The sequence below is a fragment of the Dendropsophus ebraccatus genome, assembly GCF_027789765.1.
Source record: "Dendropsophus ebraccatus isolate aDenEbr1 chromosome 6 unlocalized genomic scaffold, aDenEbr1.pat SUPER_6_unloc_1, whole genome shotgun sequence".
NCBI lineage: Eukaryota > Metazoa > Chordata > Amphibia > Anura > Hylidae > Dendropsophus > Dendropsophus ebraccatus.
In genome coordinates, this window is record NW_027208415.1 from 159,066 (window position 1) to 184,639 (window position 25,574).

At 45.6% G+C, this 25,574-nt stretch overlaps 1 protein-coding gene across 1 annotated transcript in view; it reads right to left on the reverse strand.

The window, feature by feature from the left end:
• The window catches only part of PPIL4 (peptidylprolyl isomerase like 4), a 158,749-nt gene that overhangs the window by 116,602 nt on the left and 16,573 nt on the right, over window positions 1-25,574 (reverse strand). Inside the window, exons 2-3 of the mRNA XM_069955649.1 lie at window positions 14,479-14,546; window positions 2,777-2,841 (exon numbers count right to left, since the gene is read on the reverse strand). Coding sequence (XP_069811750.1) covers window positions 2,777-2,841; window positions 14,479-14,546 — 133 coding nt within the window. The remainder of the gene's footprint in view (window positions 1-2,776; window positions 2,842-14,478; window positions 14,547-25,574) is intronic.

Genomic DNA, 25,574 nt, shown 5'->3' on the forward strand with positions numbered 1-25,574 from the left:
GCCGCGTTGCACAACTAAGCAAGAAGATAAGCACATATAGAGTCTCTAGTTTGAAAAACAGGCGCCTCACAGGTCCCCAACTGGCATCTTCATTAACCCCTTAACGACATCGGGCGTAAATTTACGCCCTGATGCCGGTAAGGGAGTTCAGAGCGGGGCCGCGCGGGTCCCGGGTGCCACGTGTAGCTTGGGACCGTAGGTATTAGCGGGCACGGTCCGATCGCCGTGCCCGCTAATACAGTAATCGGATGCAGCTGTAAAAGTTGACAGCTGCATCTGATTACCGGACGCAGCGTCATCCCTGGTGTCTAGTGGAGCGTTCTCCGTAAATGAAGCCGGCCGGGGACCGCTCCAAGATGGCGCCGTCCCCGGATCGGCACTCTTTTACTTCCGGCTGCAGCAGCCGGAAGTAAACGAGTGCCTATCTCATGGATCTCTGCAGCATATCTATGCTGCAGAGATCTCAATGAGAGATCAAAGCAGTTATACTAGAAGTCCCCCAGGGGGGCTTCTAGTATAAGTGTAAAAGTAAAAAAAAAAATGTCATTATTAGTAAAAAGCCCCCTCCCCTAATAAAAGTCTGAATCACCCCCCTTTTCCCAGGTTATAAATAACAGTAAATAAATAAATAAATAAACAAACATGTTTGCTATCGCCGCGTGCGTAATCGCCCGAACTATTAATTAATCACATTCCTGATCTCGCACGGTAAATGGCGTCAGCGCAAAAAAATCCCAAAGTGCAAAATTGCGCATTTTTGGTCGCATCAAATCCAGAAAAATTGTAATAAAAAGCGATCAAAAAGTCATATATGCGCAATCAAGGTACCGATAGAAAGAACACATCATGGCGCAAAAAATGACACCTGACACAGCCCCATAGAACAAAGGATAAAAGCACTATAAGCCTGGGAATGGAGCGGTTTTAAGTGTTGTATATTTGTTGACAATGGTTTTAATTTTTTATAGGCCATCCGATACAATATAAGTTATACATGTTACATATTGTTTTAATCGTAACGACTTGAGGAACATATATAACAAGTCAGTTTTACCCCAGGGCGAATGGCGTAAAAACACATTTCCCCCAAATAAACAAAATGCGTTTTTTTTTTTTCAATTTCACCACACTTTGAATTTTTTTCTGGTTTCGCAGTGTACTTTATGCAAAAATTCAGCCTGTCATTGCAAAGTACAATTAGTGACGCAAAAAATAAGGGCTCATGTGGGTCTCTAGGTGGAAAAATGCAAGTGCTATGGCCTTTTATGCACAAGGAGGAAAAACCGAAAACGCAAAAATCGAAATTTGCTCTGTCCTTAAAGGGTTAAATAGTACCCACAAAAAACCAGTGTCAACATCTACAGTGAAGAGGCGTAACCATTTTCTGTATAAGCAGAAAGGTTTCAAAGTTGGAAAAATGCATTTTTTCACAATTTTTCACGTTATTTTGGTGTTTTTCATAAAGATTCGTTATGAGTATCGACTCCATTTTACCAGAAATGTAAAGCACCATATGTCACGAGAAAACAATCTCAGAATCGGCTGGATAGGTAAAAGCATCCCGAAGTTATTAATGAATAAAGTGACACTGGTCATATTCATAAAATTTGTCTCTGTCCTTAAGGCCATTTCAGGCTCTGTCCTTAAGGGGTTAAATGTTATTACTTATGGAAAGTTAGACAAATTCCTAATGTACATTAATTATGGTAAATGCACATATAGGGCTATTTCCCCTAATTAAGTAGATCACGGAGATTTCAAATTCTATCAAAAACCGTGACGTCACAAATCAGGGTGTAAATCCAATGGAGTATCCAGCAGGGGGCACAGTATATGTAGAAGCATATGGATTGTATTGAAGTCTATGGGAGATGTAATGCGCAATGTAATGTAAACTACACTTTATTGGTAGACTATATATTTATGGGATAATTTGGGATCAAGGTAATTTGCTCCCCAAATGGAGGGCACCGAGCAGGGAGGGAGAGAGGAGCCGATGCATCTAACTACCTCCTCCCTCCCTGCTTGCTGCAGTGGGACAGATAGACACTAATACTCCTCCCATCATCTGCTCATATTATGAGCAGATGATGGGAGGGGAAGTACCAGGGAGATCCCTAGCACCAAGTGTGTGGGGTGGCTGGGGGCCGGATCTGTAAGGTTACCGGCAGCGGAGGCAGCGGCTGTGCAGCGGGTGTGTGGGGTGGCTGGGGGCCAGATCTGTAAGGTTACCGGCGGCCACTGTGTGGCGGGTGCGTGGAGTGGCTGGGGGCCAGATCTGTGAAATTAACGGTGGCGACGGCAGCTGTGTGGCTGGTGTGGGGTCTGTGCTGGCGGCTGTCGGCTGAGGGGGGGCTTGGTGCTGGGGATCTCCCTAGTACTACTCCTCCCATCATCTGCTCCATACTACGGAATTTGAAGCCTTCTTGATCTACTAAATTAAGGAAAATAGCATTATATGTGCATTTCCCATAATTAATGTTTATTAGGAATTTGTCAAACTTTCCATAAGTAATAACATATTAAAAATTACTTTTGGCTGAACTTCTCCTTTAATTTTTTTTGTTTCGCTGTACATTTTATGTTAAAATACTTCCTCAAAAAGTAAGTCATCATATGGCTTTTAAAACTCAAGAAAGAAAAAACAAAAAGACCCCCCCCCCCCCCCAAAAAAAAAAAAAAAAAAACCAAAACATTCTGGACTTAAAGGGGCTAAAGTAATTTTGTGGTTTAAAAGGAGAAACACACATACATTTATTCACAAAACTGAACATACCTGAAGACAGACTCGCCTCCTCTGCCTGTCCCCAAAGGGTCCCCAGTCTGTATAATAAAATCTCTCTATGAAGGAAAAGACAACATATTGAATATCGAAGAGAAGCGTTAAAAAGCCCAAAGACAAAAAACTGTATGGTACCAGGAACAACAAACATCTCACAGCAAAATTAGTCCCAAACAAGTCACCAACAATATCATAAAATAAAAACTGTTCTTCCAGCTACATATCCTCTCCAGCAGAAGCCAGCACACGAGGACGCGCCTCCATCAGGCACCCTCTCACAGACGGCAGATGTCTCAGCATCTCTGAGACCTCACAGCAGACTCAGTGCACGCTCCGCAGCGCATCACTCTGCAGGAAAATTATCTGTTTACTAACACCATCTGGGAACTGAGACTATACAGTTGATCACACTGTAATGGCAGAAAACAACTAATGGCGCACCCACAAACGTATAACAAGAAAATCAACATCTCAATAGCTTCTTTATTATCAAAAAAATACAACTAACACAACAAATGGACACACACTTAAAAGCCCAATAAGGGTAAACCATCACAGGGAACACACATGAAAATATATATGTCGCTCCCACCGCAGCCCCAACACAGAAAATATATCCAGGCCCTGTATACTCTATAACCAAATATGTCTCAGATAATGACACTCATGATAAATACCTCCTAGTGCACGTGCTCACAAAAATGCATAAATAGTTGAATAAATAGGTAATATGGAAAAAATAGAAATGGATCCCACAGCTCCGATAAAATGTAGAAAATGTATTGAAACATAAATAAAAAACAACAAAGTGATAAAAATTGCGCCAACGCGTTTCGGGTATAACCCTTAATCATGGCAAATTACAAATTATAAAGTCAACATTTTAATATGTATGGTACATGGTAATTGGCACTGAACAAAGAACATCCCACACAGTGGGATGAGAGAAGAAATGTCAGGTGTGTTCACTACATCATTAAGCAAAGAGACCCTGGGCTGAGTTCACACACACTGGGTGATGAGAAGCAGTAACAAGTGTAATCACTACATCATTGGACAGAGAAACCTTGGGCTGAATTCACACACACTAGGTGATGAGAAACAGTAACAGGTGTAATCACTGCAACATGGGACAGAGAAACCTTGGGCTGAATTCACACACACTAGGGGATGAGAAACAATAACAGGTATAATCACTGCATCATAGGGCAAAGAAATCTTGGGCTGAGTTCACACACACTAGGGGATGAAAAACAGTAACAGGTGTAATCACTACATCATTAAATGAATTGAAGCTAGGCTGAATTCACACATGTAAGTTAACGGGTATGACAAATGAATACATAATTACGAAAACAATAGTAAAAATATGCATAATGCCAAGCATGCTACACAAAAAAAAAAATTCTCTTTTTTTCCTTCTTTTTTGTGTTGAGATCTATCAATAAAAAAACGGGTACGCCGGGCAGGGATGAAACACCACTCCAAAAACCAAAAGGCGCAGAAAGAAAAAGAACTGGTAAATAGACATTCAGGGAGGCATTTATTAAGTCCGGCGTTTTTTACGCCGGACGTAAAAATGCCCCCGCAGCTCCGGCGCTACGGAGATTTATGTAGAGGCGGACTGCCTCTACATAAATCCCGTGTGCGCCGTTGCGCACCGCCGAAAACCTACGCCAGCTGAGGACTGGAGTAGGTTTTCGGCGTACATTTTGGCGGAACGGATGGTAAATCGCGCGGACTCTGAGTCCGCGCCCTCCGTTCCGCCCACTCTCCGCCCCTTTCCCGCCCCCTTTCCGCCCACTGGCGTACTCGGCGGAAAGTGCCGATTTGCGAATATTTTATTCGCAAATCGGGCATTTGCGTAAAAAAAAATACGCAAATCGGCACTTTCCGCCGAAAATCATCCGTTCGACGGATGATACATGTGGCCCTCAATGTTTATAATCTTTCTGCCACCATTTTGACACAATGTCAAAATAATATACTGAAACGTGGACTTTCATTTGTACCGGACATGTCCTTTGATCTCTATCAAACTATCCTTGATGTGAATAGGTTTGTTCGTTTAGTTACTGTTAAAAGGCATTCTCTTGCAGATAATAACCAATCTCATGATGCTGCATGTGTTGTGGATAATACACCTGTTAATGATTTAAATACTTGTGGTTCTGGTCACATTCCTTTACATGCTTCTTTTTCTGAACAGTCCGCTATACAATGTCTCACTGACCTACAGGCCAGTAACCAACATGAACAACCACAGGTAACCACTACTACTAATCGCATGTCTATTCCTTATGGTACTTTTACACAGTGCGATGATTTGCCCGATCGCACGATTAACGATTTTGAATGAACGATGTTTTTTTTTTATAACGATCAGCGTTTAGACGGAACGATACATCGTACGGAAAATTCGTTATGCGATCGTTTAAGCCTATCTCACACATAGGTGAAATCGCTGAAAGAATGTTTACACGGAACGATCTGCAAATTTTTTGCGAACGGTCAACGATGATTTGAGAACATGTTGAAAGATCAAAATGAACGATTTTTTGCTCGTCGTTTGATCGTTCGCTGCGTTTACATGTACGATTATCGTTCGAATTTGACCGTTATCGCGCAAAAACGAACGATCAATCGTCCTGTGTAAAAGGACCATTAGGGTACAAACACACACACCGTATACGCAGCAGATACGCAGCAGATTTGATGCTGTGTTCAGTAATTTAGATCTAATCTGCTGCATATTTGTTGCGTATTTGCTGCGTATCGCAGCAGTAAATACGATGCGTATACGGTGTGTGGGTTTGTACCCTAACCCTGATTTTTACCCCATTGCGTCTCGAGCCCCTGTGATGGATATTTTCCAAAATAAAATTGAACAAGAACTTGGGGCTCTCGACAAGCAGGTTGTTGGCTCCAAACATAACCTCACAAAATATGAAAAATTAGCATTGCGTCAATTAAAAAACAATCCTCACATTGCGATAAGGCAACGGACAAGGGAGGATCTGTGGTGATAATGGATAGAGGCCTATATACACGTGAAGTTTCTGCCATGCTACAGGACCATGTCACCTACAGACCTCTCTTGTCCGATCCTATAGCAATGTGTCGTAAAAAATTACTGGATCTGTTGGATGTGGGGGTGGAATGGGGAGTTATTAATACTTATATGAAAGATTATTTCAATGTCACTGCTCCTAAAATTCCTGTGTTCCACGCCTTTCCCAAAACCCATAAGGGGGTTTTTCCCCCACCACTTCACCCCATAGTATCGGGGGTTGGCTCACTGCTTGAACATCTAGGAGCCTGGTTAGACTCCCTATTACAACCCCTAGTGACTAGAGCCGCTGGCTATATACGTGACAGCAAAAGTTTATTATTTCACATGAATTCTATACCTGTCACACCCACTAGTTCATGGCTCTCGTGCGACGTTGCAGCGTTATGTACTTGCATACCTCATGAGAAAGCCATAACGGCCCTAACATACCATCTTAGGAAGTACAGTAATTATGGGGATCATCTGATCGAATTTATTTTGTTGACTACACAATTTTTGTTATCTCATAATTTTTTTCAGTTTGAGGGCACGTTTTATCTTCAGTTGGTTGGTTGCCCGATGGGTGCTCGCTTCTCCCCCTCTCTTGCCAATCTTTACATGTCATACTGGGAGGAGGTCGTCATGTACTCTGCGCACAATCCGTACAAACACAACATTCTTTGGTACGGCACGTACATTGATGACCTCCTCCTGGTATGGCAAGGCAGCGAGGGGGAGGCCAAATCCTTTGTTGATTTCATTAACATTAATTCTCTTAATTTGCGTTTTACTTTTCAGTTTGAATCACACAGGATTTCTTTTTTAGATGTTTTGTTAACTTTACACCAAGGCAGCATTAAAACAGACTTGTATCGAAAGCCCACCTCGGGCAACGGGATAATACATGCTACTAGTAGTCACCCAGCCCATGTCATCAGGAACTTACAGGTGGGTGAATTTATCCGCGCTCGTAGGGCCTGTTTAGGCGCTGCATCTTATCAAATTGTCTGCCATGATCTTGAACTCGGACTGATGGACAGGGGTTATCGTAAGCACACAATTAGACGGGCCAAACATATTGCTGATAGCCATACCAGACATTATCATTTACAGGACAGATGTACACGTAACATCACGGAACATAACCGGGAACAAACTACATTATCACCTCTCAAACTTTCCACTCAGTATATTTCCCAGTTTCGCCAGATTACTAATATCATTAACAAGTATGTTCCCATTTTGTATCAGGATGCAGCGTGTGAGCAGGTGCTTAAGCAAGGTGTTAGAGTAGTGGCACGTCGTGGCTGTAATTTAGGTAACATACGGTCTCCCACTATTCTTCCCAGTCTGACACCTCCTTCCTCGTGGCTAACCACACATGGATCCTTCAAATGTGCGCAGTCTCGGTGCACTATTTGCACGCATGTTTCTAAAACTACACTTTTTTCCTCCGCTAGCAATAATCGTACCTATAACATTAAAAGTTTTATGAACTGCAACAGCACTTACATCATATATCTTGCTACCTGCACCATGTGCCATTTACAATATATTGGCAGTACGAAGCGGAAAGTCAAAAACACGCATACAAGGGCATATAAGGGATGCCACTTTCATATCACAGCTATCATTCAGTAAATCTGCCTCAGGGTTTTCTAAACATTTTAAGGAATGTCATTCTGGTGATATTAGTGCTTTGCAGGTCACGTTTATTGAGAAGGTCCATTCTCCACGGAGAGGGGGTGATAGAGTAAAGGCCCTATTAGGGTGCGTGCACACTACGGAATTGCCGCGTATAACCCGCGGCGTATTCCGTCGCTCGTCCCCGCACGCGGCGGCGCGCTTTTCTGCCGGTGCCATAGACACTGTTCTGTGCACGGGCGGATTCCGCGTTCCGTCGAAAGAATTGACATGTCAATTCTTTTTGCGGAACGCGGAATCCGCCCGTGCATAGAATAGTGTCTATGGCAAGGACGGAAATGCGCGCCGCCGCATGCGGAGACGAGCGAAGGAATACGCCGCGGGTTATACGCGGCAATTCCCTAGTGTGCACGCACCCTGACACCAACAGATCTGACGACAGATTACCAAAGATTTGAAGCCAAACCCAGGAGTGGATTTGAAAAGAGGAGAAATCTCAATCTTTCCTTTATGATCTGTTCTCTGATTATAGTCTGTTCCTGGGTTTGGCTTCAAATCTTTGGCAGATAATCTGTCGTCAGATCTGTAGGTGTAATAGGGCCTTAAGGCTGTTACGCAGCAGAGAACACTATTAGATACTCACCCTATATCCCAGGGGAATGAATTAAAGGTCTGATTTAGGGTACAAACCCACTTGACGTATTTGCTGCGTGAATCAGTCTTAAAAATAAGCAGGCAAAACGCAGGTTGGCTTTATACAATTGTTTTGTGTTAAAATACGCAATTGCGTATTTTTGAAGCATGAAGCTACATGCGTTTTTCGCACAGGTTGTTAACAACTGATGCTTTGCTAACAACAAGCTTCATGCTTCAAAAATACGCAATTGCGTATTTTAACGCAGAACAATCGTATAAAGCCAACCTGCGTTTTGCCTGCTTATTTTTAAGACTGATTCACGCAGCAAATACGTCAAGTGGGTTTGTACCCTTAAACTAATTTTATTGATAGATCTCAACACAAAAAAGAAAGAAAAAAGAATTATTTTTTTTTGTGAAGCATGCTTGTCATTATGCATATCTTTACTATTGTTTTCGTAATTATGTATTCATTTGTCATACCTGTTAACTTATGGTGCGTTTACACAGGCAGATTTATCTGACAGATTTTTTAAGCCAAAGCCAGGAACAGACCATAAACAGGGAACGGGTCATAAAGGAAAGACTGAGCTTTTTCCTTTTTTCAAATCCATTCCTGGCTTTGGCTTCCAAAATCTGTCAGATAAATCTGCCTGTGTAAACACACCATCACATGTGTGAATTCAGCCTAGCTTCAATTTGTTTAATGATGTAGTGATTACACCTGTTACTGTTTTTCATTCCCTAGTGTGTGTGAATTCAGCCCAAGGTTTCTCTGTCCTATAATGTAGTGATTATACCTGACTGTTTCTCATCCCTTAGTGTGTGTGAATTCAGCCCAAGGTTTCTCTGTCCTATAATGTAGTGATTATACCTGTGACTGTTTCTCATCCCTTAGTGTGTGTGAATTCAGCCCAAGGTTTTTCTGTCCTATAATGTAGTGATTATACCTGTGACTGTTTCTCATCCCTTAGTGTGTGTGAATTCAGCCCAAGGTTTCTCTGTCACATGTTGCAGTGATTACACCTGTTACTGTTTCTCATCACCTAGTGTGTGTTAATTCAGCCCAAGGTTTCTCTGTCCAATGATGTAGTGATTACACCTGTTGCTGTTTCTCATTACCTAGTGTGTGTGAATTCAGTCCAAGGTTTCTCTGTCCCATGATGTAGTGATTACACTTGTTATGGTGCATTTACACGAAACGATAATTGGCCCGATCGTACGATTAACGATGTCGGAGTAACGATTTTTTTTCCATAACGATCAGCGATTAGACAGTACGATATATCATGCGGAAAAATCGTTTTGCGATCGCGCGCCCGCAGCCAGGCTCCCCCCCTCGCAGCCCGACCCCCCGCTCCGGCTCGATCGCCACCCCCGCTGCTGCTCTGATCGGCACCCCCGCCGCTCCGGTTGCCACCCCCGCCGCGAGCATACGTTACCTGCTCCGTGCAGCAGGTCTTCCGACATCCCCGACTCCGCTCTTCAGTGCACTGATTGGCTGAAGAGGGGAGCCGGGAATTTCAAACGCCTCCTCTTCAGCCAATAAGTGCTCCTCTTCAGCACTTATTGGCTGAAGAGGAGCAGTTTGAAATTCCCGACTCCCCTCTACAGCCAATCAATGCAAGGCAGCACTGATTGGCTGAAGAGGGGAACCGGGAATTTCAAACAGCTCCTCTTCAGCCAATCAGTGCTGAAGAGGAGGCGTTTGAAATTCCCGACTCCCCTCTTCAGCCAATCAGTGCACTGAAGCGCGGAGTCGGGGATGTCAGAAGACCTGCTGCGCGGAGCAGGTAACATGTAACCGCGGGTCGGCGTGGGCGATTGGAACAGCGGCGGGGTTGGCGATCAAGCCGGCGCAGGGGGCTGTGGATGAGCGGGGGGCCGGGCTATCACGCGACGACTGTTTACATGGAACGATCGACGAATTTTTTGCGAACGACGATTTGATGACATGTTGAAAGATCAAAACGAACGATTTCTCGTTCGTCGTTTGATCGTTCGCTGCGTTTACATGTACGATTAACGTTCGAATTCGATTGTTATCGCGCAAATTCGTACTATAATCGTTACGTGTAAACGCAGCATTACTGCTTCTCATCACTCAGTGTGTGTGAACTCAGCCCAGGGACTCTTTGCTTAATGATTTAGTGAACACACCTGACATTGCTTCTCTCCTCCCACTGTGTGGGATGTTCTTTGTTCAGTGACAATTACCATGTACCATACATATATAAATGTTGACTTTATCATTTGTAACTTGCCATGATTAAGAGTACAAACCCACTTGACATATTTACTGCGTGAATCAGTCTTAAAAATAAGCAGGCAAAACGCAGGTTGGCTTTATACGATTGTTCTGCATTAAAATACGCAATCGCGTATTTTTGAAGCGTGAAGCTACATGCGTTTTTCACACAGGTTGTTAACAACTGATGCTTTGCTAACAACAAGCTTCACGCTTCAAAAATACGCAATTGCGTATTTTAATGCAGAACAATCGTATAAAGCCAACCTGCGTTTTGCCTGCTTATTTTTAAGACTGATTCACGCAGCAAATACGTCAAGTGGGTTTGTACCCTAAGGGTTATATCTGAAACGCTTCGGCACGATTTTTATCACTTTGTTATTTTTTTATTTATGTTTCAATACATTTTCTACATTTTATCTGAGCTGTGGGATCCATTTCTATTTTTTCCATATTACTTTGCCGGGATACGGCCCGAGTATTCTCCACGTGCTCCTTCCTGGGACGCTGATGGTGCAAGAGAGACCAGCATTATGGGGGTGAGCTGACAAACTTGCTCTGTTGTGAATGAAATAAATAGGTACTCAATGAAAAAATTATTATCTAAACACATCCAAAAAGTGACCATGTGCTTAAAACACCCTAATATCTGAGAGTCAGTACTGAACAGAGATCTTATAACATAACATATTATGAGCTCATTTCAGAGCCCTGGGTGATAAATACCTGCAGTCCGGAGCGCCATTCCAGAGCCCTGGGTGATCTGTTATGTTATAAGATCTTTGTTCAGTACTGACTCTCAGATATTAGGGTATTTTTTTGATAATAAAGAAGCTCTTGAGATGTTGATTTTCTTGTTATATGTTTGTGGGTGCGCCATTTACTGTCTTTCTATGTCTACCTAACCAACCTAACATGTTCTGTGGTTGGGGCATGGGCAGCATCCAGTGTGTAGATTTTTGGAAGCTCCCACCTTTGTTTGTATAGGAAAAGGTTACGATCAGCCAACATGCACAATGTCAGCTCATCGTTTTCTTTCAATACGTTGAAACATAACAATGCTGCCAACAACAGTCTGCTGGCTGTCGCTCTGTGTAACAGGACTACCTGGATGATCCAAAGATGGTCAGGCAGCTCCTCACGCTGCTCCCGTGTCCCCCCTAACTCGATGTATGTGCATGTAATAGCACGGACAGCAAGCAGGGAACAAGGAGCAAGCAAGACCTGACAGGTCGTTGTTTGTTTTCTCCTCATATCGGGGCGTGTAATAGGGCCTTAACATTAAAGGGAACCAATCACACAGAAATTGGCCATAAAGATAAGGAAACGTGCTGGTACATCAGCCAGCACGCTTCCTAACCATCCCCCTGTCCCCTCCGTCCCATGAACATTCAGCCCGCAAAGTTAGTTTAATAGTGTCCCGCGCTGTATGCAAATTACCATCTAAGTAGTCAAGGTGGGCGGGCGGCTGGTCAAGTAGTCACGGTGGGCGGGGGCTTCGTCATGTAGTCACAGGCTCCTGGGCCGCCTCCGGTGCTGTAATCACGCCCCTCCGGGCGTGTTGTAAAGCGGCTCCTGGTGACGTCACTCGGGGGGGCCGGCATTGCACGTCGGCAACGCCGACATCTTTACTAAGCTGCGCATGCGCAGTGCAGCCTGAGAAGACGCTGCTGCACTGCGCTTGCGCGGCGTAGTACAGCAGCGGCTTCACCCACTGTACTGCGCATGCGCAGCTTAGTAAAGACGTCGGCGTGGCCGACGTGCAATGCCGCCCCCCCCCCCCCCCCCCGAGTGACGTCACCAGGAGCCGCTTTACAACACGCCCGGAGGGGCGTGATTACAGCACCGGAGGCGGCCCAGGAGCCTGTGACTACATGACGAAGCCCCCGCCCACCGTGACTACTTGACCAGCCGTCCGCCCACCTTGACTACTTAGATGGTAATTTGCATACAGCGCGGGACACTATTAAACTAACTTTGCGGGCTGAATGTTCATGGGACGGAGGGGACAGGGGGATGGTTAGGAAGCGTGCTGGCTGATGTACCAGCACGTTTCCTTATCTTTATGGCCAATTTCTGTGTGATTGGTTCCCTTTAAACAGAAAGAGTTTGTGGAGACCCTTGAGGCTATTCAAAAAATGGGAATAGCCTGATATCCCTCCTGGGAAGGAAACTCGTTGCTAAGGGGTGCCTCCCAGTGGGGAGATCCCCAAACCACCCTGATATGTACCCCCTAAAGTCCCACTCAATTGCGAGTATAAGGACACAAGTAGGGAAATACCAGGGTGGCCCCCTTTACATCAAAGTCTAATGCTACGTTTACACGGAACGATAATTCGCCCGATCGTACAATTAACGATGTCGGAGTAACAATTTTTTTTTCATAACGATCAGCATTTAGACGGTATGATATACCGTACGGAAATTCGTTTTGCGATCGTTTCGCGATTGCTTAAAGCCCCACACATTGGTTAAAATCAGCAAACAACTGTTCACACTGAACGATCTGTGAATTTTTTGCGAACGATCAACGACGATTTGAGAACGATTTCTCGCTCGTTGTTTGTTCGCTGTGTTTACATGTACAATTATCGTTCGAATTCGATCGTTATCGTGCAAATTCGCACGATAATCGTTCCGTGTAAATGCAGCATAAGGGTACTATTACATGGGCCGATGGGAGCCCGCTAATAGTAAATCTGATCTGATCTGCTAGATTGGCGCTCGTTAACTGGGCACATTACACGGCCCGATAATCGTTTAACAAGGGTTGCATGGACATCGATACCCATGTCTTTACAGCCCTTGCTAAACTGGCATACATAACCTATCCCAGGTCCAGCCCACTGCAGCTTCAGAGCAGTCTGTCTCAGCTGACAGGCCGGTCAGTCAAATCATTGGCCGCGGTTGTGCCAGCCTGTGATTGGCTGAGCGGCCTGTCAACTAAGACAGGCCGCTCTGAATCTGCAGCGCGCAGGACCCGGGGAGAAGAGAAGCAAGAGGAGCCGTGGACCATGGAGAGGTAATGTATTTATTTTGCAAATAGTCAGCCGCTGGTCAGTAGCCAACAATTATAGGTCAGAACCTATATCAACGATCAGCCAATGACTATCGTTCCGTGTAATAAACACAACGATCAATCGGCCGGATAGAGACGATTCGGACGATTATTGTTCCGTGTAATAGTACCCTAACTCAATTGCGAGTATTGGAACATGACAAGGGAAAAACCAAAGCCAGGCACCACCCACAGACACTGTTTTGGGGTATTAGAGTAGATTATAAATCTGCTCTGCTCTGTAGAGCAGGAAAGATTTTCTATGGGGATTTGCCACTGCTCTGGACGATTCCTGCCATGGACAGAGGTGGCAGCAGAGAGCACTGTGTCAGAATGGAAAGAATACACCACTTCCTGCATGACAGTTAGCAGCTGATAGGTACTGAAGGAATGGAGATTTTAAATAGAAGTAAATTACAAGTCTGTTTAACTTTTTGACAGCAGTTGATTCAAAAGAAAAAAAGAAATCCCTTTTAAAAATAAAGAGAATATATTGCAAAACTGCGATCACAACCCCTGTTTAAAAGCACACTAAATTCTTACACAAAATCTGTAGCAAATCAACAAGGATTTTGTTGCAGATATGAAGCTGCAAGGCTGCAGGACATACGGCACCTAATAAGCATTTGAGGAATGGAGATTTTTAAATAGAAGTAATTTACAAATCTATATAACTTTCTGAAACCAGAGGATCTGAAATCAAAAATGCCAGAGTATCCCTTTAATGTCAGCTGATTTTCATGTTCCAAACAACCAATGCTGTTAGATAGCTCACATGGTACCTTTCATATAATTGGGTGTGATTCCAGAGCTAAGAAAAATGCTCGTATTTTCCTGAAGAAAGTGTCAAAGCTGCTTTTCCAAGCTGTAAGTGAGAGCTGTAAGAACTACCACTCTCATTCCTATCCCTGGTTGATGGAAAGGGAAGAAAGTAGGCATTCCAGCACCTCTTCGACACTTTGCACAGGAGAATAAAAGCATTTTACTATGCTATGGAAGCACGCTATGGATTCACTTTACATAAACCTCAATGAGAAATCATTCATGGAAATACTGACCTGCACATTGTGGATCAGACAGTAATTGTAGTATTTTATCTTGCAGAGCTTCAAAAAATTTAGGCAAGCTAAAATAGGAAAAGGAATATCCATTACAAAAACAAAAAAGACAAAAAACATACATGATTAGTAAAGGTCTATATACACAGAGAAATTTAAATAGACCCTTTGGCCCCGTTCACACAGAGCAAGAACGGCAGAATTCCATGGTGGAATTGTCCGCTGTGGAATGCCACCAGCCTCCATGTCATAATGACACTCTATGGGAGGTGCGAGCGCTGCATCTTTCAACGCTGAAGAATGAACATGTTCATTCTTCAGCGCGGGGAGAGGAGCCACACGTGCCTCCCATAGAGTGTCATTATGACACATTGGCTGGGGGCATTCCGCAGCAGACAATTCCACTGTTCTTGCTCTGTGTGAACGGGGCCTAATATTTTGCGATGGGAGAGTTTTCTTGGCATGCTCTGTAAGCTGTGCAGGCTTCATCACCTCCCCTCTATTTCCTAAGCTTTTCACTGCAGTGTCGTCCCATCTCACTGGTCCATTGCGTGGACTGTGAGTGCAGTAAAGAGCTTAAAAAAGCTAGGTCCAACAGCATCTAAGGTAGTAGAATAATCTAAGTAGTTTATTTGTCAAGTGCTTGGAAGAGCTAAATGCTTTTTCTGGATTTTTAGTACCCCACTCTTGAGATTGTGGACCCTATTTGAGCCTTCTGGTCTACTGGTGCTGCTGGACCCCATTATTTTAAAGAGCTTATCATGAATATATTCAGAGCTGCAGGGGATTAGATTATATGGTAGCCCTGGGGGACTCAAGTAGATGAGTATGTGTCTTTCTTTTCTGCTGGCCCCAGCAGTATATAAAGTTTTGCCGAAGAACTTCAACATGAAACTTAAACATAGGGTCATTTTCTGATAACATGACCCCTTTAGTAATTTGTTAGGGTGCGTTCACATGTAACGAGTTTGCAGCGTATCTCCTAGTAGAATGTATCCGTTGCGAGAATGTATTGTAATGTAATGTATTTCCAGTCTGACACTTGCTTTCTGCTGTCACCTTTGTCCAAGATCGGAAGGGTACGTGCCCACTGAGTAAAATAAGCTTCTGAGATCATTCACTTTACATTGATTGCTGGCAGTGGCAAAAAAGTATAAGTGAAAAGGATGATCTCTGAAGCCACTTACTGGCAGAGGGGGCTCGGGGGGGGGGGGCTATATGCTCGAGGGCTGATATAATATGTTGTGGACCTGATAGTGGGGTGTATAATATGCTGGTTGCCTCATACTGGGGGCTGATACTGGGATCTGTAATATGCTGGGGGCCTAATACTGGGGTATGTAATATACTGGGGTCTGATACTATGGTCTATAATATTCTGAGGGCCTGATAATATACTGGGGGCCTGATACTGGTGTCTGTAATATTCTGGGGACCTCATACTGCGGTCTGTAATATGTTGGGGGCCTGATACTGGGTCTTTTAAATTGCTGGGGGCCTGATACTGAGGTCTATAACACGCTGGGGGCCCGATACTGAGGCCTGAAATATATTGGGAAAACTCAGCACTCACCAGATGAATATGAGCTTGTTTATTCAGTGCAATATGCATCATGTTACATCGAGTAAGCGCTTCGCCTTCATCAGCTTGCTAACACAGTAGGGTCTAATGCACATTAAATAGGTATCAAAAAAAGGGCAAAGAAGGTGGGTGAAGCCACATGATGATGTCACATTACATGATTCAAGTGGGCGGAGCCACAGGATGACAGTCACATGACACAAGTAAACAGCACTATGAAAACATAAAATGGTGCAAGCATGGCAAATATAAACAAAGCATAGTGAATCACAGTGATCTGCAGCATGTCACTAGAAATCACTGATCTGGGTAGAAGGAAGGGGGGGAGGGACAGGGGGAGGGGGGGCAGTTGTAGCCAAGGCAATGGGGCGCCCTGATAATGTCCAGGTGGTATAGTGAAGGCAGCATCGTCATAAATGGTGAGCTGCTGTAACAGGGTCCTGGAGGCTTAGAGATACTGTTGACAAGTTCATCATCTATAGCGGAGCCAGGCAGAAGGCTGGAGGGAGTGAAGAGAGAGCGGTGGATGTCCAGGGTCCTGGATGAAGAAATCGAGCAGAGGTAATCTGCATCATGCAGTCAGCAGGGTCAGTACATGGATGCTCAAGGCAAGTGAGTGTTCTCACGTATAACAAAAGTACATCTGGTGAATGCTGGGTTTCTTCTATACATACTACTCTCCCCACCTCGTACACCACCAACCAAAGCAGTGCAGTCTTGCTACTCCCTACATTGGGACCTGATATTGGCGTGTGTAATACGCGAGGGACCTGATATTGGCTTGTGTAATACGCGAGGGACCTGATATTGGCGTGTGTAATACGCGAGGGACCTGATATTGGCGTGTGTAATAAGGAGGGGGGGCTGGAACTTGGTGTCTAAAATATGCCTTATCCTGGGGTCTGATACTGGGCTGTGTATGATAGTGTAATGCTCCCTTTGTATTGTCCATACAACGTGTACAATTTTGTAAAAAAGCATGACAAGCCACACCCCTTGCAAACCACACTCACAATAAGCCACACCCTCGTTGACAAAGTAAAGTGTCCCTTGAAAAAAAATCATATGTTGCCAACTCTGCTTCCTATGTGTCTTGAATGGAAATAACTGATTATAAGTTCTCTATGCGGTGTTCCTTACTAAGTGACAGATTGCATGTGCTGAATGGCAGTGCCCAGCTGCTGGACAAGGCATGGCACACCACCCTTTCATTGGGCTCGAGGAGCCCCAGTGTTGTACCGGGCAGGGCTGACATACAGAGCAGACTGTTGCATGGTCGCGTACTGACTTCAGGGGTCGCTGGCTCTTAGGTAGAAACTAGAATGGAGTGTCCAGAAGGAGGTGGAAAGGACCTTTGATGATGTCATGCCCATGTGACCAGTCTCATGTTTGGGAGGAGCTATCTTCCTCTGCTAGGTTTTCCGTGAGGAAGCTGGCTTCCCGGGCTTTTTGTGCAGTGTATACGATCAGCAGGAGGTAAGCCACATTGAGGGCACTGTTCTGCAGGGTCAGTGTGTGTGGGGACACTGTACGAGGTTGAAGTTGGTTTCTTATTCGGCAGTTTCTTATTCAGAGGATTTTTCTTTTTCCTGTTTTAGCTATTATTCTTACAGAAAATTTATAATATTCATATCCTACCATAAGTGAGGGGCCCTGAGGGAACCGGTGATAAAAATGGCCAAAAAGAGCCCACAGTTGGCATAAAAATGGGCATCAAATTAAAAACACAAAATTATGATTTAAAAATAAAATTGACTTTGGGCCACTAATCTCACACTGATAATATACAGAGAGGGATCCCCCGCATCACATCCAAGAGAGTTCAGCCTGGCCCAAAGTGGTTCTGGGTATAAAAACTAGCATCAAAGTGGGCAGAACGTCATTTTTTCCTATTTTGAATAAGTAACAGGTGTTTTCAAAGGGTTAAATGAGTTTGGGCCACTGATTTCACTCTGATAATACACAGAGAGGGGCTCCAGTTCTTATAATGGTCTGTATGTACAATGGGGCAAATGCCAAACTGCACCACAACGGCATCGAGGATGAAGATAAGAGACATCCCTTCATCCATGGCGTCTCCGCTACAATAGGGACATATCAGCGGGTTAGATTACTCCCATCCCCAGGTAGTTCCCCTTTAAGGCCAGTTCACACAGAGTAAAATCGGTGGAATTCTGCAACGGAACTCTCCGCCTGCCTCTGTGACATACAGTCTGTTTATGGGAGGGATCGCGCACCTCCGTTTTCCGCGTCTCTCCCCTCAAGACTAGGAGAACGGAGGCGGGCGATCCCTCCCATAGACAGACTGTATGTTACAGAGGCAGGCGAAGAGTTCCGTTGCAGAATTCCACCGATTTTACTCGCCTTAACTGGCCTTAAAGGGGAACTACCTGGAGATGGGAGTAATCGGTCCCGGAGACGCCATGGATGAAGGGATGTCTCTTATCTTCATCCTCGATGCCGTTGTGGTGCAGTTTGGCATTTGCTCCATTGCACATACAGACCATTATAAGAACTGGAGCCCCTCTCTGTGTATTATCAGTGTGATGTGGGCATCCCTCTCTGTGTATTATCAGTGTGAGATCAGTGGCCCAAACTCATTTAACCCTTTGAAAACACCTGTTACTTATTAGGAAAAAATGCCTATGTGCCCACTTTGATGCCAGTTTTTATACCCAGAACCACTTTGGGCCAGGCTGGACTCTCTTGGATGTGATGCTGGGCATCCCTCTCTGTATATTATCAGTGTGAGATCAGTGGCCCAAAGTCAATTTTATTTTTAAATCATAATTTTGTGTTTTTAATTTGATGCCCATTTTTATGCCAACCGTGGGCTCCTTTTGGCAATTTTTATCACCGGTCCCCTCAGGGCCCCTCACTTATGGTAGGATATGAATATTATACATTTTCTGTAAGAATAATAGCTAAAACAGGAAAAAGAAAAATCCTCCGAATAAGAAACTGCCGAATAAGAAACCAACTTCAGCCTCGTGGACACTGTTATGTGATGTTCTGCAGGGTGAGGGATGTGTGGGGGCACTGTTATGTGATGGTCTGCAGGGTCAGGATTGTGTGGGTGAGATGCTCTGTGCAGTCAGGGGTGTGTGGGGGCACCGTTATGTGATGGTCTGCAGGGTCAGACATGTGTGGGTGCACTGTTATGCGATGGTCTGCAAGGTCAGGGGTGTGTGGGTGCACTGTTATGCGATGGTCTGCAGGGTCAGGGGTGTGAGGGTGCACTGCTATGTGATGGTCTGCAGGGTCAGGGGTGCGCGGTGATGCTAGAAAGTAGCTGGTTTGAGGTCACGTGGGGATGCACAATCCTTCTAGTAATTATTGGGGTCTCATGTTTGTTGTTCTTCCCCATAGGTGTAATTTCTGGAGCAGAGGCCGAGGAGAAGGGCCGTACCATCTGTACAAAGAGAGGGGGAGTCTGGTAACAGTAAGTATCGGTGGAAGCCTTAGGGTACGTTCACACGTACCGGATCCGCAGCGGATTTCTCGATGCGAATTTGCATCGAGACCCGCTGCGGATCCCTGCCCAGTAAACTATGGGCAGACAAACTCGCAGCATGATGCACATCCCGCTGCGAGTTTGTCCGCAGCCCGCCCCATTACCCCCCACCCCGCCATGGCATATACATCACCTGTTCCCCGATCCGGCTTGCTTCGGGGGTTCCCAGCAGGTCCCGCTCAGCCAATCAGTGCGCTGCCCCACCACAGAGCACTGATGGGCTGAGCAGGACGTGAAGACACCGGGAGCCCCAAAGGAAGCCAAAGCAGGGAGCAGGTGACGTATAGGCTCCGGTGGCAGGGGGTTAACGGGGCGGGTTGCAGACAAACTTGCAGCGGGATGTGCATCATGCTGCGAGTCTGTCTGCCCATAGAGTTTACTGGGCAGGGATCCGCAGCGGGTCTCACTGCGAATTCGCATTGACAAATCCGCTGCAGATTCGGTATGTGTAAACGTACCCTTATACCCTTACATGTGCAAAGATATGGCTGTTTTAGTAGATATTACAATTACCCTTGGGAGCTCACTGGGTCCTCCAGCGGGACAGTTGGTGCTGCTAGTAAGTAAAGGGGCAGAACATTGCTTTACTCCTGCAGCAGAGAAGAACATTAAGTCGGCTCCTAGGGCGGTGTGAATATCGTCTAAAACTTGGCACTTGAAAGGCTCAGGTCCCTTCACACGGCCATGTCGGTTGTTACTGTCAGGAAATCCTAATGAGGCTTCAGCAAACCTTCAGGATTTCCTGACAGTAAGGCGGGGGGGTCACACATCCAGGAAATCCAGACGGTCCCATAGGGGTGCATTAGTGACAGACACTCATCAGGATTTTTCCTGAAGGGTGTCCGTTCCGGAAATGTAATAGATCCTGCCCTATTTTCGCCTGGAATTCTGGCACGAACACCCTATTGAGGTCTATGGGCGCGCCGGTAATCCAGACACTTTTCTAGGCCCCACCCCAAATCCACCCCACCTCCAGACCTCAGCAGTGTGGTGCCTGCCACACTACACTACAACTCCCACCTGGAACTGAGCAGCAGTGATGCCCTGCCTGCAGCAACCAACAACCCCCCCCCCAGACCTCAGCATTAGTAACAGGAGGTTGGCAGCAGTGATCTCCAGGGGGCCAGAGCAGGAACCAGGACAGGTGAGAATACACTCATAGAACTACAATCCCCACCATGTCCTGCTAACAGTTCTTGGTGGGAGTTGTAGTTTTGCAACCTATGGCCATTCAGCTTGCAGAACTACAACCCTCATCATGCCCTGCTGACAGTTTATGATGGGAGTTATATTTATGCAGCCTGTGGCCATACTGGATACAGAACTACAACCCCAATCATGGCCTGCTAACAGTTCATGGCGAGAGTTGTAGTTTTCATACCTGTGGCCATCCTTGTTGCAGAACTACATCATGCCCTGCAGTGTGGTAATATGTGGACTACACCTCCCAGCATGGTGTGTGGAGTAATATGCAGGACTACATCACATAATGGGAGGTGTAGTTCTGCGACAGATTAGAGGATGACAGTACACGAGCGAGAGACAGTGGCACGGTACATGAGGGGCCATGTAGGGCACATGTAGTGTATGTGCAATGTATGTTGACATACTAAAACCATATTTCCCCCTGGTCAGGAATCGCCTTCAGGATTTTCAATATGATCTAGTAGGCCAACATACATTGCACATACATCACATGTACCCTTGTGTACTGTGCCACTGTCTCCCCATCTCCTCCCATTATGTGATGTAGTCCTGCATATTACCCCACACACTATGCTGGGAGATGTGGTTCTACTCTGCCTACTGCTTCCCCCTCCTATACTGTTTAATCTTCTAATCTGTTGCAGAACTACAACTATTAAGAAATACCAATATGACATGATGGGGGGGGGGGGGGGGGTAGTTTTGTAACCTGGATGGCAATAGGCTGCAAAACTACAACTTCCATTGTGAACTGTTGGCAGGATACGTTGGGAGTTGTAGTTTTAGGCGGTATCCAGGACCCTCCTTTGGCTGCTCTTCTGTTCAGCCCTGTATTGCCTCTTCTCCTCCCTCTTCAGTCAATCGCTTGCAAGGACCAGGGGGTCTTTCAGGGGACCTGCCAGCGCTTCTGAGATCCCGGGTGGTGTGCGTGCTGCTTAACCACTGCTGCTAAGGTCCATCTAGGGGTGTGCAGTGGTGGGCAGTACTGCTGAGGTCCAAGATTAGAGCCGCTTTCAACCAATCTGGAATTCCGGACGCCTCCTCATGTGTGTCAGGAATTCTGGCGCTCCCATAGAGTTCTATGGGGGCATTAGTGCCGGAATTCTGGATGTAAATAGGCTGGATCGAAGAGCAACAGATCCCTCCTGGACTTACCATCTGCCGCTGTGTAGTAACCTAGGTTTTCATCGATCGGGATGATGGTATGGAGGAAGAGGAGGAGCTGAGTTGAAGCGCTCCTGCCCACTGAGCACGCTGGTGTAATGAACGCCGCAGCTGTCCACTGAACCCCCGCAACGAATACTGGTCTGCCCCGCTGCAAACAGATAGTGTGCGGGAGGATCTGCGGAGGGATGAGGTCAATTAAGCCGATGCTGGAGGGGAATCTCGGGTGAGAGACGAGGCCCTTCACCGCAAGCCGGAGGAGCCGACCCGGAAGCAGACCCCGCTAGTGACGTCAGAGCCGGAAGGAGCCGATCGTAGGAGCCGAAGCGGACGCTCGGAAAGCGCTCCGGTGAGAGTCGGGCCTCCCGGGCAGAAGCAGACGCCGAGATCTCTGGCACCTGGTTCCACGCTCGAGAGTCCGGGTGAGGAGACAACGAATAGCGGGTGGCCGTGCCGGCCTGCCATATCCTCACTGAACCTGCACAGAGAGAGGCTGGTAACCCCGAAGGCCGGTGAGAGAGTCTGGAGGAAGGGGGACGCCAAACCACGTGGGGGACAGAGAGGCTTTGATTTATAGACTATAGAAGACATCGGATGGTGAGATCAGTCCTTTTTATGCTTTCTGTTTGGCCTATACTGTGTGCAATACAGTGGGGGTCCGGTCAGAGAGCCTCACCTTGACTGAACAGTGGAGCAGAAATGATATTTAAGTTACAGGGTGACTAAAAGCTTATTGGAGTACTGAGTATATTGAGTAAACTGGACACGGATATGTACTGATTCAAGCTATATAACATAAGGAGCATTATAACAGTGTGCGCATTTGGTAGTGAGTCATTGAAGCGTTGAGAACTGTGAAACCTGGGGACGTGACAATTGAAGGACACTACCTACGCGCACAGATTTGGGAACATATAAGTTGGTGCTCCTCCTGTTAAGTGTTATTAAGCAGAAATTGTATGAAGGACTGCGGAATTAAGATCTTGCATAATTATAGGAGTAGGAGGGAGGGCTGGCTGCCAGATTTGAGGATAAAGGGGTTTTTGTTAAATCTTACCGGTAAGACTAATACTATTTTCTCTCCTCATCTTCAAGACGGCACCACAGGAGAATGCCAACCATTTCTCTTAGGGTGGGAACACAGCCTAAAGAACCCTTCTCCCGAAGGTCAGGTCTTCATTCTTTTGAAGCTGTAGTCTATAGTGCTTCGTGAAGGTGTGCTGAGAGGACCAAGTGGCTGCCCGACAAATCTGGTCAATTGAAGCTGAGGCCCTTTCTGCCCAGGTGGTGGATACAGCTCTGGTGGAATGGGCTCTGATTTCCAGTGGAGAAGCGAGATTCTGATGGATATAGGACTGTTCAATAGCATTTCTGATCCAACGTGCTAAAACGCTTTTAGAGACTTTCTTGCCTTTATTTTTCCCTTGAAATTGAATAAACAGGGATTGATCTTTTCTCCAGGGGCTACATACATCTAAGTATTGTATGATTGCTCGTTTTACATCCAATGTATGAAATTTACGTTCTAGTTCATTTTTTGGAGTGGAACAGAATGACGGAAGGATTATATCCTGTGATTGATGAAAAGATGATACTACCTTCGGTAGGAAGCTGGGATCTGTTCTTAGTGTAATTCTATCGTCCTGGATCAGGAAATAAGGTTCCCGAATAGTAAGAGCTTGTAGTTCACTTACTCGTCTAGCTGATACAATGGCTACTAGAAACGCAGTTTTGTAGGAAAGTAGTTTGATATCAGTCTCTTCCAATGGTTCAAAGGGTATTCGAGTAAGGCCTTAGAGGACTGTGTTGAGATCCCAGGGTGGGTGAAGATTTCTTATAGACGGAGATTGTCTCTGAGCGCTTCTAAGGAATCTTTTAACCCATCTATGTTCCGAAATGGGATAGTCGTAGATGGCTGAGAGAGCTGCTACCTGGACCTTTAAGGTAGCTGGTTTTAGACCTTTATTGAGACCCGCCTGCAGAAACTCTAGGATTAATGCAATGTTTGGATCAGCTGGAAAGAGAGGTTTGGTTGTAAACCAAGATGAAAACACCTTCCATACCTTTAAGTAAATCTTGTTTGTAACAGGTTTGCGACTCTTCTGAATGGTAGATATTACATCTTCTGACAGACCTTTACTCCTGAGCATGGACCTCTCAGGATCCATGCTGACAGTCTCAATGATCAAAGATCTGGATGGAGAAGAGGGCCCTGAAAGAGAAGATCCGGTTCCTGAGGTAGATGGATCGGAGACTCTGCTGCCAGACTCTGGAGTAGGCCGAACCAAGACCTCCTCGGCCAGTAAGGAACAACTAGGATTACTGATGTTTGTTCCTGTAAGATCTTTTGTAGAACTCTGGGTATTAGAGGGATAGGAGGGAAGGCATATGCCAGAGTGTAGTTCCAAGGCTGTGATAGTGCATCTATTCCCAGTGCGCCGTCTCTGAGATCTAGAGAGAAGAAGTTCTGAGTCTTTCTGTTCTGTGCACTGGCGAACAGATCTATTTGGGGTTGACCCCATCTGTCGGTCAACTGTAGGAATGTCTTGTCTTTGAGGCACCATTCTCCTGGATGGATTGTGTGCCTGCTCAGGTAATCTGCCCCGATGTTTTCCGAGCCCTTGAGGTGAGTGGCACTGAGGGAAAGAATGTTCCTTTCTGCCCACAGAAATATCTTGGATGAGATATCCTGCAGCGCATTTTTCTTTGGACTGCCCTGGTGTCGAAGATGGGCGACTGTTGTCATGTTGTCCGAAAGAATGTGTATATGACAATTTTTTAGCATATTCTCTGCCCGTTTCAAGGACATTAGCACTGCTAATAACTCCCTGTAATTTGAGGATCGTAGTTTTACTTCTGGAGACCATAGTCCCTGAAGGAGACTGCCTTGTACTTGTGCTCCCCATCCCATCTGACTTGCGTCGGTGGTCATCGTTATCTTGGGAGCTGGATTCCAGTGGACGCCCTTTGATAGGTTTTCTGGGCTTTGCCACCAACTGAGGGACCTGCGTACCTGTGGAGAGATAGTCATTAGTTTATCCAGACCTGACTTATGATGATTCCAAGAAGACAGAATCTGACTCTGCAGTATTCTGGAATGTGCCTGGGACCAGGGTACGGCTGGGATGCAGGCTGTGAATGATCCCATCAACGACATGGCTTCTCTAATTCTACAGGATCTTTTATCTCTGAAGTTATTGACCTTGTCTATTAAGGAAGATTTCTTATCTGTAGGGAGAAAAGACATCTGTTTGGAGGAATCCAAAAGGATCCCCAAGAATACCTTTTGAGTGCTTGGGATTAAGTCCGATTTTTGTTTGTTTAGGAGCCATCCCAGGTTCCTTAGAAGGTCTGATGTCACCTCTAGGTCTTGTAGAAGCTTTTGAGGGGTATCTGCAATCAGAAGAAGGTCATCTAGATAACAGACAATGCTTATACCTTTTAAGTGTAAGTAAGAGGCAACCTACCCCATGACACTTGTAAAAATTCTGGGAGCTGAGGAGATCCCAAACGGAAGGGCTTTGAATTGAAAGTGTTGGACCCTACTGTCCATCCTCAATGCGAATCTTAGGTAGCGTTGAGATGATGCGTGAATAGGAATATGGTAGTACGCGCCACTGGGACAGGAGA